The sequence below is a fragment of the Alosa alosa genome, chromosome 20, assembly GCF_017589495.1.
Source record: "Alosa alosa isolate M-15738 ecotype Scorff River chromosome 20, AALO_Geno_1.1, whole genome shotgun sequence".
Taxonomy (NCBI): Eukaryota; Metazoa; Chordata; class Actinopteri; order Clupeiformes; family Clupeidae; genus Alosa; species Alosa alosa.
In genome coordinates, this window is record NC_063208.1 from 23,952,575 (window position 1) to 23,966,657 (window position 14,083).

General features: G+C 42.5%; 2 protein-coding genes and 1 non-coding gene across 4 annotated transcripts; 2 read left to right on the plus strand and 1 right to left on the minus strand.

The window, feature by feature from the left end:
* Nucleotides 1-1,090: 1,090 nt before the first annotated feature.
* On the minus strand, nucleotides 1,091-1,162 carry trnam-cau. Its single transcript has one exon. It is a non-coding gene; the product is annotated as a tRNA-Met (tRNA).
* A 700-nt stretch (nucleotides 1,163-1,862) lies between these two features.
* On the plus strand, nucleotides 1,863-8,772 carry klhl7 (kelch-like family member 7). Of its 2 annotated transcripts, XM_048230440.1 has the most exons (12): nucleotides 1,863-2,043; nucleotides 2,143-2,309; nucleotides 2,692-2,794; nucleotides 3,598-3,691; nucleotides 4,028-4,152; nucleotides 4,527-4,702; nucleotides 5,369-5,543; nucleotides 5,879-6,021; nucleotides 6,345-6,585; nucleotides 7,078-7,279; nucleotides 7,539-7,636; nucleotides 7,952-8,772. In XM_048230440.1, exons 2-12 carry the CDS (start codon nucleotides 2,184-2,186, stop codon nucleotides 8,281-8,283), a joined length of 1,815 nt encoding a protein of 604 aa, XP_048086397.1. In that variant the 5' UTR covers nucleotides 1,863-2,043; nucleotides 2,143-2,183; the 3' UTR covers nucleotides 8,284-8,772. The 2 variants fall into 2 exon arrangements, with proteins under 2 accessions (XP_048086397.1, XP_048086396.1); XM_048230439.1 differs by having other exon boundaries at nucleotides 1,863-2,309.
* Nucleotides 8,773-9,838: 1,066 nt separating this feature from the next.
* nup42 (nucleoporin 42) lies at nucleotides 9,839-13,861 on the plus strand. Its single transcript, XM_048229709.1, is given in 9 exon segments — nucleotides 9,839-10,075; nucleotides 10,077-10,140; nucleotides 10,373-10,562; nucleotides 10,649-10,737; nucleotides 10,860-10,936; nucleotides 11,292-11,378; nucleotides 12,416-12,605; nucleotides 12,948-13,208; nucleotides 13,211-13,861. Coding segments are annotated over 9 exon segments (1,293 nt in total). The 5' UTR covers nucleotides 9,839-9,991; the 3' UTR covers nucleotides 13,462-13,861.
* Nucleotides 13,862-14,083: the final 222 nt, after the last annotated feature.

Consider the following 14,083-nt stretch of genomic DNA (forward strand, 5'->3'; position numbering starts at 1 on the left):
ATTAAATCTTTCAGAATCACTAAACAATAACAACAATTTTAAACAAAGTAAAACCATCAGTGGCCTGATTATGTATTTGTTTTCTGATAAATACATAGCCCAGCAATATTTGGTATGTTTTTTACAAGACAGATGATTGAAAATAAAATGTTTTTGTTGGGTACCCATTATATTATGCAGTTTGATACTTGAAAACAGCACCTTGTCAGGCTCTTTCTTATTCATGATAGATAGATAGATAGATAGATAGATAGATAGATAGATAGATACTTTATTGATCCTCAAGGGGAAATTCAAGATTTATTTCATTTCAATTCAATTCAGTTCATTTATACCAGTTTACTGATTGAATTCAATTCATTTATAAGTTATTAACTTATAAGTTAAGTCTTATTAACTTATTTAATGTGTGACGTGGGTGTTATTTGTGTTGCCCTGCAAAGCACTGATCAAATGATGAAAACAGTTGAACAGTGGATTTTATTTGACTGACCAATGAAGACTACAACAGTCATACAAATAGCCTATGTTTGATTGGAGATCCATATTGTTACAGATAATGGCACTGCCAATCGATTGTGACCCGATTCATCTGCTTGAAATATGAGACACTGATGGGAATATTGGTGTTGTTAGACCTTGTTTTGTTGTTTTCAAAGCTGTCATTAAAATGGAATGAATTATTAGCCTAAATATAGACAGCATATTTTCCCCCAGAATAAGGAACCAAACAATTGTGGACACTGCTGTAAAACAGCCCTCCTACCAGAGCTGGCATCTTAGACTCAGTTTGGGATTTTTATTGTTAAAAATCAAATATTAAAGATTGTAATACTTTGCTCTTAACCATTTTCAGACAGTTTTAATAAATAAACAAATACATGACATCAGCAAGAAGATGTAGGCCTGTAATGTTTTGACAGTAGAAGTGACACAACATTTGGCTGTGTGAATTAAACAGTTTGTAGGCTATGAAGGTGCAGCCTGTACACGTGTTGATGAATGTTACCTAATCACTTTGATATGGGAATCGTTATCATCATAGATGCTTGAGCTTGAACGTCATCAAATTAGACCCTTATGAAAATATTAGCAGAGGATGGTTTCGATCCATCGACCTCTGGGTTATGGGCCCAGCACGCTTCCGCTGCGCCACTCTGCTCTCACACCCACGTAGAAAGGAAATGGCAGAGTTTTAGGCTACTCAATGTACCTCTATGTGTTTATGAGATAGATGTGTTGTTGTAAAATTACGTTTATATATTAGTGTAATAGTCAAACAGTGTTACAAATGTATGTTTCCCCAAAAGTGACGCTGTAGCCTAATCGTAAGGTGTAAGCCTATTTTCCCTCAGACACCTGCACGTTAGGAGGCAGTAGAGGCACACTTCTACAGTCCGTCGACGAAGAACCATGCATCGGTCTGTGGATTCAACGACAATAAGACAACAGCGGAAAAAGGTTGCGAAAAGCGTCAAAGTAAAACCCAGTTTAAAAATCTGGTTTTATATATTTTAACCTTTTGCACAACATATGTCAGTCTCTGCTGCTAACGAACAACGGCAATCTTTAGTGAAATAAACTTGCATTTTGGTATTATTTTGCTTATTATAGGCCTACATATACAGTTATGGAGCTCAAAATCCAGGTGCATTACACACAACAGCCGCCTGAGGTGGCCTCACCCATAACATTTCATCAAAATGTTGCCTAATACCCCTTTAAATATGCACAACTTGCTGTCACCACTATATTTTATTTCTTCATTATTAATTGAAAAACCAATAAATTACGACTCTTATTTTGAAGGATATTGTCGGCCTTATTGAAATTTGACATATTGTCGCTGGCTCCACGCAGCTGTGAGTGCCGATTGTTTTGTTTACCTCGCTCTAAGAGGACCACCATACGTTGCCCCCCTGCATGTACCAGAAGACACCACACACGTTGTTTTTGATTGTTCTTGTCCGCCGAGCCAACGAAGTAGACGTCCTTGTTTTTACTCAACAATCAATGTCAACACAAGACTGACCTGCTAGACTGGTTTGTTTGGAACCCATCAGTGCACACACCAATCACGCAAATGAAACTACCAGTTTACTGATCTCTCAAACCCATTATCTGTCTGTGTAATTAGCACAGATTGTCCACATTGCTAGCTTCTCGGTAAACCAAAGTTCAGGATGACTTCCGTAGCAGGCGAAAAACCATCAACCTCAAAGAAGAAGAATGAGAAGAAAATCGCGGCCAAGGAAGAATATAGATTGCTATCCAACACCATGGGCGTCATGAACAACCTGAGAAGACAGGTATGAGTTTTACAGGCGCGTGGAGGACTGTACATCGTGCAGCCCTCGGCCTCATTGGATTTGTGTAGTCTTTGTTTTGCTATGTGGCCTGGGGCAGCAGGGGTGACTCGTGTTAGTGTAAGCTTCCTGCCGGTAGCCTACCATGGAAAACAGTTGTGCAAAATGCATTACTATAATTAGGCTTGAGTTCACCGTGTCTTGCATTCCCCTACAAGCATGAATCACATATCTACAGTGTAGGCAAAATGTGCAGTTGTCATTTCCATATTCTATGGTACTAGAAAACTAGATGTGTGTTGTTGAGTTGTCATTTCCATATTCTATTATACTAGAAAACTGAAGATGTGTGTCGGATGTTACTGTTATGATTACCTACCCACAGGGCACTCTCTGCGATGTCATCCTCGTGGTCCAGGGCAAGCAGATTATGGCTCACAGAGTGGTGCTCGCTGCAGCCAGCCATTTCTTCAACCTCATGTTCACCAGTAAGTATGACAATCATCCTGTCTGCAGCCAACGTGTTTCCAGACACCAGTGACTGATTGCAGACACCCACTTGCTGCTGCAGTGACATGGATGACCATGGAATCTAGTCAACAATGAGTGATGGCCTAATAGAAGACTTTTAGGAATGTTGTCAATACACTCAGGATCAGTATCTTATTTTATCTCCTGTACTTGCTGTTTTCAGCGCATAATATTCTGTGTGCTTTCAACATTAATCTTTTCACTTCAGTGCCATCAGTAGGCCTACCAAATGCATACAAAGACAAATAGAGAAAGGCATTGAATTTGTTGGATGGTATATTGCAGTTAGTGCGACTATAACATTAAAAGACCAAGGAAACACATGTCAACAATGTGTGATAGACATATCTTTAGAAATATCTTCAAATATCGTCTGTCGTCCAGTAGGCTGCTTGCTGTCATTAGCCCACACTATTCTGTGTGCATTCAACATGAGTCTTTTCATGTCAGTGAAATCTCATCCGTGTCAATCCAGATCCAAAGACAAACAGAGAATGACACTGAATACGGTATGTTGGATACCATGCTGCAGTTTGTAACCCCCAGTGCGTTCAGTGGGTTTGCCTATGGCATGTAAGTGAATGCAATTGTAGATAGTTAGCACTTGTGTAGCACTTGTGTACTGATGAGTACCAAAGGGTGATGATGTGTAATGTGTATATTATGGGATGTGATGTGATGGCGCTATTGTACAGATCTGTGAAAAATAATTGCCCCATGGCAACAATAAACTAATTAACTAACTAACTACTCCTCGTAGCCAACATGATGGAGTCAACTGCCCATGAGGTGGAGCTGAAGTGTGCAGAGCCAGAGATCATTGAGCTGCTGGTGGAGTTTGTCTACACTGCACGGTAAGGCTGCCTTTTTTATTTTTTTACTAAATACAGTGTTGTGGATAGAGTTTAAACTGTGGTTTTGCACACTTCCAATGTTTTTATATACATGGGCCATATACAGTAGGACCATATATGTGTGTGTTTAAACTTTGTATCATGTCTAAGATTAATGAACTGCTGATTTGTAAATCCCCTGAATGAGGCACCAGATGTGAGATGTGTGTTGTTTTTTTTACTTGATGCTGTGCTGTGGATGGTGTTTAAACTGTGATGTTTTTACATGATGTGTGTTTAAACTTTGCATCATGTCTAATTGAGTGAATGCCGTTTTCTCCTTTCTCCTTATTGCAGCATCTCTGTCAACAGCAGTAATGTCCAGTCCCTGCTGAACGCTGCCAACCAGTACCAGATAGAACCTGTGAAGAAGATGTGTGTAGACTTCCTTAAGGACCAAGTAGATGAAACCAACTGTCTGAGTAAGTGCAGCATTGAAACAAGAACCTCTTGAACATTTTTTATTTTTTTGTGTTTTTGTCTGACTGAAATTATTTCTGACTTTTGTAGTCTAATGAAACTAGATCTAATGATTTTAAAATGTGATGATTTGCTGCACAATTAATCTGTCAATAGATTTGATTTGTTTTGCTTCATTTATACAAAATGAATGTGTTTGTAATTCTCTAAAAATGCTTCAGAAAGCAAATTAACTCCTCCTTGTGGTCTGTTGTACATTGAACTTTCCTTTTCCTGTGTGTTTGTGTGTGTGTGTGTGTGTGTGTGTGTGTGTGTGTGTGTGTGTGTGTGTGTGTATGTGTGTGTGTGTGTGTGTGTGTGCACACACGTGTTCTAGGCATTAGTGCTCTTGCTGAGTGCCTGGACTGCCCAGAGCTGAAGGTGGCAGCGGACGACTTCATCCACCAGCACTTCACCGACGTGTACAAGCTGGATGAGTTCCTGCAGCTGGACGTGTTTCAGGTCACTCAGCTGCTGCAGCAGGACACGCTCACCGTCAGAGCAGAGGATCAGGTGGGTTGACCCACTATTGGTTGGTTGTAGCGCCACGGCTGTGGAAGCAGTTGCCCCTGGACATTAAAAATACTCCCTCCATCTTTGCATTTAAGTCTAGGCTCAAAACCCACCTTTTTTCGTTGGCCTTCCCAGCTTCCTAACCCTCCTTTTGTTGCTATATTGTAAATCTTTGTATGTCCCCTGCTGTCCTTGTTGTTGTTGCTCTTATTATTGTTGTTGTGTCTGTCTGCTGTTGTAGGTCTCATACTGTCTCATACTGTATTTATTTGTTGTTGAAGTCTGTGTTTAAAAATGTATAAATAAATGTTACTAACTTACTTACTATACTTTGCCATTGGTTAGACCAGCCTGTAAATTATACTCGGTTTACATTTCTCACACTGAAGCCTAATATGCCTTATAATAAGCCTTATGGTTCTTTCCGTTTTCATCCACAACTTTTTATGTATCCAGAATTTTTAATGAAGCAACTAACTGAAGCATTTTGCTTTCTTGAGCTCATCTGAATGTTGATACCTCTCACCATAACATTTACTGGAAATAGAGTTTTTATATTGATGTTGATGTTGATGTTTTGGTGGTTTCATAGAGCAGGGAGACTAAACAATCAACCTCAGTAATGACAGTGTGCTTCTTCTAACTGCTTAACGACTGTGTGTTCAGATATATGACGCTGCAGTGAGGTGGCTGAAGTACGACGTTCTGAACAGGCAGAAGTACATAGTGGACGTTCTGGGTAAAGTGCGCTTTCCCCTGGTGTCCAAGGGCTTCCTCAGTAAGACCGTTCAGGCCGAGCCACTCATTCAGGACAACCCAGAGTGCCTGAAGATGGTCATCAGTAAGTATGAACAGTTGTTACACCGCTACACCTTTAATGTTTTTATTTTTGCCTTGTCTGCTGGTGTGCCAGGACGCTGCACCACAGAACCTACTTGTTATGCCCAATGACTATGTAGATTTACAGTAGACTTCTGTTTTGTTGTTTTCTGGCCTTGCCGCAGTTGTGTATGTGGATAAAATAGTGTAGACTCAATCAGATGTGTGTATGAATAACAGATGTGTATGAGTGGTGATCTGGTGATATATACAAACCCATACACACACACACACACACACACACACACACACACACACTCTACCCTAGAAGAAGACTGAGTGTGATGTGTTGTCCAGGTGGGATGCGTTATCACCTCTTGTCTCCTGAGGACCGTGAGGAGCTGGGGGAGAGCAGCCGTCCACGCAGGAAGAAACACGACTTCCGCATCGCTCTCTTCGGCGGTTCACAGCCCCAGTCCTGCAGATACTTCAACCCCAAGGTAACACACACCCCTACACTATCATTAGCCACCCTCTAATATGTTGTGCCATCATTAAGGCCTTCCCTGTTATATAATTATAAAGAACAGCTGTTAGAGTAAATTCTGTTTTGGACATGGTCATTATGTATGTATCGTGTTGTATCACAGTATCGTAATGCATATGATATTGTAAGGTTGGAGGCAATGCCCAGTTTTCTTTAGGTTGGATCATTTAATTATTGATATATATGTTTACATGTATGATTGATTGTTTACTTAATAAGTAAACTCATGTTTGCACACCTTCTCTTTCCCTTGGTCTCCGCCATCGGCAACATCAGGACTACAGCTGGACAGACATCCGATGTCCGTTTGAGAAGCGCCGGGACGCCACGGCCGTGTTCTGGGACAATGTGGTCTACATCCTGGGCGGTTCGCAGCTCTTCCCCATCAAGAGGATGGACTGCTACAACGTGGTGAAGGACAGCTGGTACTCCAAGCTGGGGCCACCCAACCCGCGGGACAGCTTGGCTGCCTGCGCCGCCAAGGGCAAAATATACACCTCAGGAGGGTCGGAAGTGGGTGAGTGGGACAGAGCTGGAGGTCTGACTTTGTGTGGCTTGATGGGCTAACTTATAATGGTCAGCTCAATCTTTTTATGCATCTTGTGTTATTATATGTTGATTACAACACTTTTTTGGTTTCTTGGTGTTTTAAGGCCCCAACGTTGTCTTCAAGGCAGCTGCCTGGAAGGTGCTAGGCATGGGTTAAGGTTAGGATTAGGTGCCTTTAAGTCGACGGTGGCAGCGCTGCCTGGAAGGCGAAGTTGGGGGCTGAAAACACCAAGAAACCAAACACCATCGAGCACCTTCACACAATCGTCAAATGGCATGACATATACAAAATAATGCTGAATGTCAGTGTTGATACTGCCTAAGAGCTAAGAAGTACAAAAAAAATGTGTTTTCTGTTTTTTCTTGTTATTAAAAAGCTAGAACATCTATTAAATGTATTGAAAGTGTAAATGTTCCTCTAATGTACCTCTAATTGATGATCTCCTTTCCACCGTGGCAGGAAGTTCGGCACTGAACCTGTTTGAGTGCTACGACACGCGGACAGAGACGTGGCAAAACAAGCCCAGCATGCTGATGCCTCGCTGCAGCCACGGCATGGTGGAGGCCAACGGCCTCATCTACGTCTGCGGAGGCAGTCTCGGCAACAACGTCTCCGGGAGGGTCCTCAACAACTGCGAGGTCTACGACCCATCCACAGATGAGTGAGTCAAGGAGTGTGGAACTTTACTGGAATGTAACTTCTAAAAACTGGTGGGAATATGGTGCTACAAAAATAACTTTGGAGAATCATGAAACAATGTGATTAATATCCAGGTGGCACCAGAAACAATTCAATTGGTCTGCATCCCTGTTCGCTTGAGAGGGACTTGAGAGTCAGATTATTTTTTGTTCAAATTAAATGCAGGCTCACAGATCCTGTTAATTATTCCTTTTAAACAACAGCTTTTGCTTACTCTCCAGATGGCGGGAGCTGTGTGGCATGAGAGAGGGCAGGAAGAACCATGGGCTAGTGGCGGTCAACAACAGGATATACGCTGTTGGGGGGCAGGGAGGACTTGGTGAGTTCCTCTATGTAAACAGAATAATGTTTCTACTGCAAATGTATAATTTCTGGTATGCAAAGCTGATGGATGATGTGTTTGAATTGTATATATCTTCATCAAATCGCGTTTGCATGGACCCATTAATTGTATAACACTTTAACGTAAACTAAACAAATCCATGATCTTGTACAGTTTCAGTTATATAAATTTGGATTATTACGTGTAGAAATGTCTGTAATGACACTCTGAATTAAAGGTGGCTGTGACTCATGGAGTATTTTGATCAATTGTGATTCCTACGTGACTAATCTTCTAATGACTGTATGATAGGTGGCCTGGACACGGTGGAGTACTACGAGATCGGCACCAACGAGTGGAAGCCAGCCGCCCACATGCCGTGGCGCGGTGTGACGGTGAAGTGTGCGGCGGTGGGACCGGTCATCTACGTATTGGCCGGTTTCCAGGGAGTGGGCCGCCTAAACCACATCCTGGAGTACTACACAGAGACGGATAAGTGGCTATCCTGCACCAAGGTGCGTGCCTTCCCAGTCACCAGCTGCCTCATCTGCGTGGTGGACACATGCGGCGCCAACGAGGAGGAGGTTGTGCCCACCGACACCCTGCACGCGTCTCCATCTGCGTCCACGTCATCGCCCTCCTAGCGGTTTTGCACATGATGGAGAGGACTGTGTTTGTTTGTGTGTGTGTGGACCTTACTAAACCCTTGCCTCACAGCAAGCAAGGTGAACTTCCATTCACACTAAACACACTAAACACTGAACTCTACAACTTCCCTGGCCCTGGACCTCTGGCTCTCCCATGCATCCTCCTGTCTCTCCTGTGTGAAATAAGCCTGCCTTTAAATAGGCTAGGCAATTACCCAATTAGGTCTTGGGCTAAACCCAAGGGTGTATGGGGAGTGGTGCTCTGTACCATTAACCCAATCACAGTTAACATCAACAGCTTAATACAGACACATACATACAAAAGACATAAACCCGCCATAAACCTGGAACTGAGTACAGGTGAGTGTGTTTGGTTGCAGTCCATGCAGATGTGGCACAAGGCCGGCTTTTAAAAGTTTGTCATTGGGGAAAAGGAAAGGGCTCTTTTTTTACTGTGTGTGTGTGTGTGTGTGTGTGTGTGTGTGTGTGCGTACTTGTGTGTGTGTGTGTTTGCGTGTCTGTGTGTGTGTGTGTGCGCACATGCACGCGTGTGGAAGGGTCAGTGCTGTCCTTTCTGGTTGTTTCTCTAAATATTGGTGAAAGATGTGTTTTACATTTGTTTTACACCATGAATAAAAGTGAAAACTTTCTTTCAACTTATTTTATGGCTGCAATATGGACAGCTGTTGTCCATTCAAGGAGTTTGCTAGAAACCCACAGCAATAAATAAATAAGTAATTTTTTCAATGGGAATGTTTTAACTTAATTTGGGTACCTTTATGTATGTAAGGGAAAAAATGTGTTACTTCCATTATACAGGACGATTGGAGATCAATCTTCCTGTGTAAAGCTGTAATCAGAGAATCCTGACATGACCTATGTGTGGGGCACCAGTTGTCAAATCCAAGTTGTGTATATAATTTCTATTGTTTGAAATTGCAACTTTAACGAAGTAAGGATGTTTATCTGAATGAGCATGGCCGTTGTTATCTGTGGAGCCGTAAAGGATGTGCAGCCCACAGCCGAGTGAACATGCTTAGGCCTACTGAGAGCATCAGGGACATGCAAATACAGAGTGTGTCTTTATTGACCATGTTCTGATATGTTATTGCTGATACGTTTAACGCTCGCAAGGGAACTTTGTTTTTTCATTAAAATTATGGAAATTGTCAATTACAGATGTTTCCTCTGTTGAATACATTCAATGGCCTAACAATACGTTTGCTATGTGGGTGTCACTTTACTTCCATTCAATCATGTTTAGGCTATATTGGGGTAAGGATGTCTTGATTTGACTAAGTATAATTGTTAAAATATGAATTTCGTTTGCTTTTTTGGGTTGGTTCGGTTTCTAATTTCAAATGTGATAAATGACTATTTAAATTCCATCGATAATTAGGATAAGACGGTTGCCTAAAAAGAATGATAAAATCTTCATTGGTATGGATTGCATGTAATATGGACTCCAGGTCGATAGTTGGCAACCGCTGGCAACAGAGAACAAAAGCACTGCGCGCTTTTTGAAAACGAAAACATGACGTAGTATTTCCGCGACACTGTTTGGGGCGTCTGCTCTGTGGCTCTGTGTCGTGCTCGTAGACTGTGGTTGCGATGAACTTTCTCTCAATTTCACAGCACCAATCTTAATGGATGAAAGTGGGAGTAGCTGTTTTGTGTCATCCATAAAACAGACAACCAGCGTAAAATGACAGTTTGCAGTTTCTTCCTTCAAGGAAGGTGTCGATATGGGGAGAAGTGCTGGAACGAACACCCGAGAGGAGGCGGAGGCGGAGGGGGCGGCGGGCGGTGGAGATTACAGTCGAGGCACTCCTCAGTCTAACCGAGGAGGTGGAGGTAGGTGACCAAATCTTGGACGTTTAATACATTTACTTTATTTCCCTCTGTCCTCGCGCTGAGATGTGCTTTATTTAGTATTTAGCCTGGATAAGCATGTGGTAATAATGTCTTTAAGAATCATTACGTGAGCAGCTAATGTTAGTTATCTAGGCTGAATGCCGCCCATTCGACCTCGAGCAAAGCTACTGCATTTCAACTCTTTACAAAGTTTTGCTCGGTTTACCTGCAGGTTTCGGAAATAGAGTATGGGTGAATCCGCAGCGAGCCGGTGGAGACTTTGTGAAACCCACCAATTTTGGTGGAAGAGAAAATGCCAAGAATTCTTCTTTTGGCGTCCCCACCCAGAACAGATTCGGCACCCTGAATACACCAAGCAGCTTCGACAGGGGTGGACATAAAGACGAAAATGATAAACACTTGTACGTTTTTGTTTAATTGACATTTGTAATGTGTATGAATGTATATAGATTAATTTTATACACATATCTATCTTGCAATGTTTCAGGGAAACCATACAAAAGGACATGGAAATCTGGGAAAGTTCAGGACAGTGGTTATTTTCCTGTTACTCTGTCCTCAAAGGCTCAGTCTCAGGTATGTATATCAGTGAACCACATTGTTGGGTACTATATGCCATGTTATAACCAGATTCATATAAATTAGTTGTCTTAATTTATCTTAATGTTGCACGCACATGTCTGCTGATTTACCTGCAGGTTTTGTGGAACTGTCACCTGAGGAGCTCAGACTGGAGTATTATAATGGCAGAGCATCCGGAGACCTCCAGGCCTATGTAAGTACTCATCAGGGACTGGCAATAGCAGTGCATCAATCCAAATATTTAGGATGTGTATGAATGGCAGAACTTTTTAACCCATTTCTGTGGATTTTATGGCAAACACAGCTAAATGTGGCATATTGAGTGACTACTGCATGATTAGATGTTAAACATAACTTAAAACACAATGATAACCATTGGCCCACAATCTCATACAATATATTTTATTTTTGATGTAATTTCTGTGTTAAGAAAAACAAAAGTACATGTCTCGGACCTTAGCTGCGCAAACATTTACCTTCTTGTACTGAAAGTCTTTTTGTAAGTGGCCGTCTGTTCTAATGGACTGTAATGCCCATGTTTGTTCCAGGGGAGCTCCGTGCAGCAGCTGGCTAGCCAGTGGAGGAACCGACTGCAGGAGCTCAAAGTCATGAATGCTAACACACGGTCTACACTGGTAAGTTGGACACATAAAACTCCATATTGCTAAAGAATTACGAGTATTGATCGAGAACCCATCAAGTGTGTGGAGTGGGGTGGGTCTGGGATGGCAGCCTTCTGGTGGTGTAGTGGGCCTAATTCAACAAAACACCAATGAAGGAAGGTGCCTGCTTGATAGCTCCAGTGAAATGGTCTTGAATGCTGCTATGTTGGTGATGCCCATAAAGGTTGCTTTGTTGATGATTTTTGTTTTTTATAGTACATAAATAGGCTTGCAGTGTTTCCCACAGAATTTAATTATATTTGTGGTGGTAGGTTTGCTGAATTAACTTGAATGCAACCATTTTTAGCAAATTAGCGCAGCGTGGTTATGATGCTAACCAGATTTAAGCACAATTTAGTACAGCCTGGAAAATCCTTGTGTGGTGGTCAATGTTGTTATTGTGGTGGGCCACTACAAATAAGTCAATGTATGGGAAACACTGGGCTTGGTTTGTTGATTGACACTTTGAGAAATCCCCTAGCTGTAACACTAGAATTGAACACTCCTGTATACCTGGATAAAAAGGAGGTGTGAATTGCGTCAGTTAAGACAATTAGTGAAGGTCATCATTTACATTGACATTTATTCGTTTAGCAGACACTTTTTCCAAAGCGACGTACATACGTCAATTATATTACAAGGCCATTGTTACATTGTCCCAGGAGCAACTCGGGGGTTAAGTGCCTTGCTCAAGGGCACAACGGTGGAAGCCGGGATTTGAGCTTCCCTCTCTTCCTCTCCACCCTCTTCCCTCTTTCCTCCTCTACCTCCTCCTTCTACCACTTTCTCCTCCTACCACATTTTGACTACAATGTAGTCCAAGTACTTACAATGTAGTATCCTCTAGTACTAGTATTGACCGATGCAGTGGTAATTCCTAGCTAAGATCTCCTCTGCATTGTAGCTTAAATGTTATTCTATTGATGTCCGTTGCTTTGGATAAAAGCGTTTGCCAAATTAGTAAATGTAGTTCTAAATGTTCTGACCCAGTTCTCTCTCTATCGTCACAGATTGCAGAGTTGAATAACCCTGGACAACAGCCGTCCTCCTTCGGGTCAGCACCATCGGGATTCGGTTCATCCTCCGCTGGGTTTGGATCCACGGCGCCGCCATCTGGGTTCGGTTCTACTGCCCCGTCTGGGTTTGGAGCAGCGCCATCTGGGTTTGGATCGGCACCAGCGTCAGGATTTGGATCAGCAGGTAGAACTTGTGCACACTTAACTGAGTGAAATCAACAATTAGGAAGTGGCGCTGTTTTACAATTGTGTAACAAAACACTGTCACAATGAAATGTTACTTTACTGAATGGAATGTGCAGTACTCTAAATTGTCATTTGGGTAATAGATTTGCACATTCAAATAATTACTGCCCAATTCCCATGGATTTAACATTGAGTGTTTATGTTTGTTTATGTCTTTGTTTATGTCTGTATGAAGCACTTTAAGTGGCATTGTGCTAGAAAATGCACTATACAAATAAATGCTTCCTTATGTCCATTTTAGTTAGATTAGTACATTTCCATGTGCTTTGTCCCCCCACAGGCTTTGGAGCCCCAGCCCAGAACAGTGCCAATTTCAGCTTCGCGCCCACTCAGAGTGCTGCGCCCACCGGCTTCGGCTCCGCCCAGCCCCCATCCCAGTCAGGTTTTGGCTCGGCCCCTGGCACTGCCCCCTCGGCCAGCTCATTCTCCTTCGCTGCTCCTGCTGCTGCTGCCGCCACCAAAGATGCATCCAGCGGCTTTGGAGCGTCTGCCTCCGGCTTCAGCTTCGCCTCCTCGGCACCCTTGTCCACGAGTGGCTTTGGCGGGGTTTTGGAGCATCCACCGGGGCCAGTGGCTTCGGGCAGCCCGGCTTCGGCGGCACCAACAGTGGGCTTTTTGCCTCAGCGGGGGCAGGGGGAGCGTCCACAGTAGCCAGTGCCGGGGCATCAGCAGCCGGCCTGTTCACCCCTCAGAGTGAACTGACCGCGGACGAGTTGAAGGAGTTCACGGGGAAGCGATTTACGCTGGGCCAAATTCCCCTCAGACCTCCACCCGTTGACATGCTGGTCGTCTAACAGGCAAATAAAGACTTACAGCCAGGAGGGACAGGCTGACACATTTTAGGTTTTCTTTTTAATCTGTTTGCGAATAAATGATGGTTAAGTACATTTAAAACTGGTGTTTTTATGTTTTCTTTTCTTTTTCTTTTAAATGGCTACATATTTATGCTTGTTAAACAAGTGATCATGAAATGTGTTATGACCTTCCATTATCACATTAGAGAATAGGTAGCCATTTGTTTGAATCTAAGTGCTGGTCTGGATATTTTTTTATTCTTAACAGGTTCAACAAGGCACCTGTTTACTTCTACTGATATGAATAGTTTAGTTTAAGTATGTAAGTTAGACTCTAAGATATTTTATTGTACTTTTATGCAGTCTAAGATGCGTTCATTAAACATAACCTCTGACTTAATTGTATGACTTGGCGATTCTTTGAAAGTAGCATCAAGTCAGTGTCACTGCAATCAGGATGACACACTCAATGTTTTTATTCATTCAAGGGATCACTATAGTTTGGTTATCAGAATATTCCCTGATCTGGATGCATTGAGGTAATGTGCTACTACTAGGTTGTGTCTCATTTTCGTTCAGCTGTCACTGGGGTAGGCTTTCGGTTTGTGCGTAATCAGGAGAC

Coding starts and splice junctions, on each gene's coding strand:
- klhl7 (XM_048230439.1), top strand. CDS start 2,184: ATGACTTCCGTAGCAGGCGAAAAACCATCAACCTCAAAGAAGAAGAAT. Junction 2,795..3,597: donor CTTCAACCTCATGTTCACCA/GTAAGTATGACA, acceptor TACTCCTCGTAG/CCAACATGATGGAGTCAACT. Junction 7,280..7,538: donor TACGACCCATCCACAGATGA/GTGAGTCAAGGA, acceptor CTTACTCTCCAG/ATGGCGGGAGCTGTGTGGCA.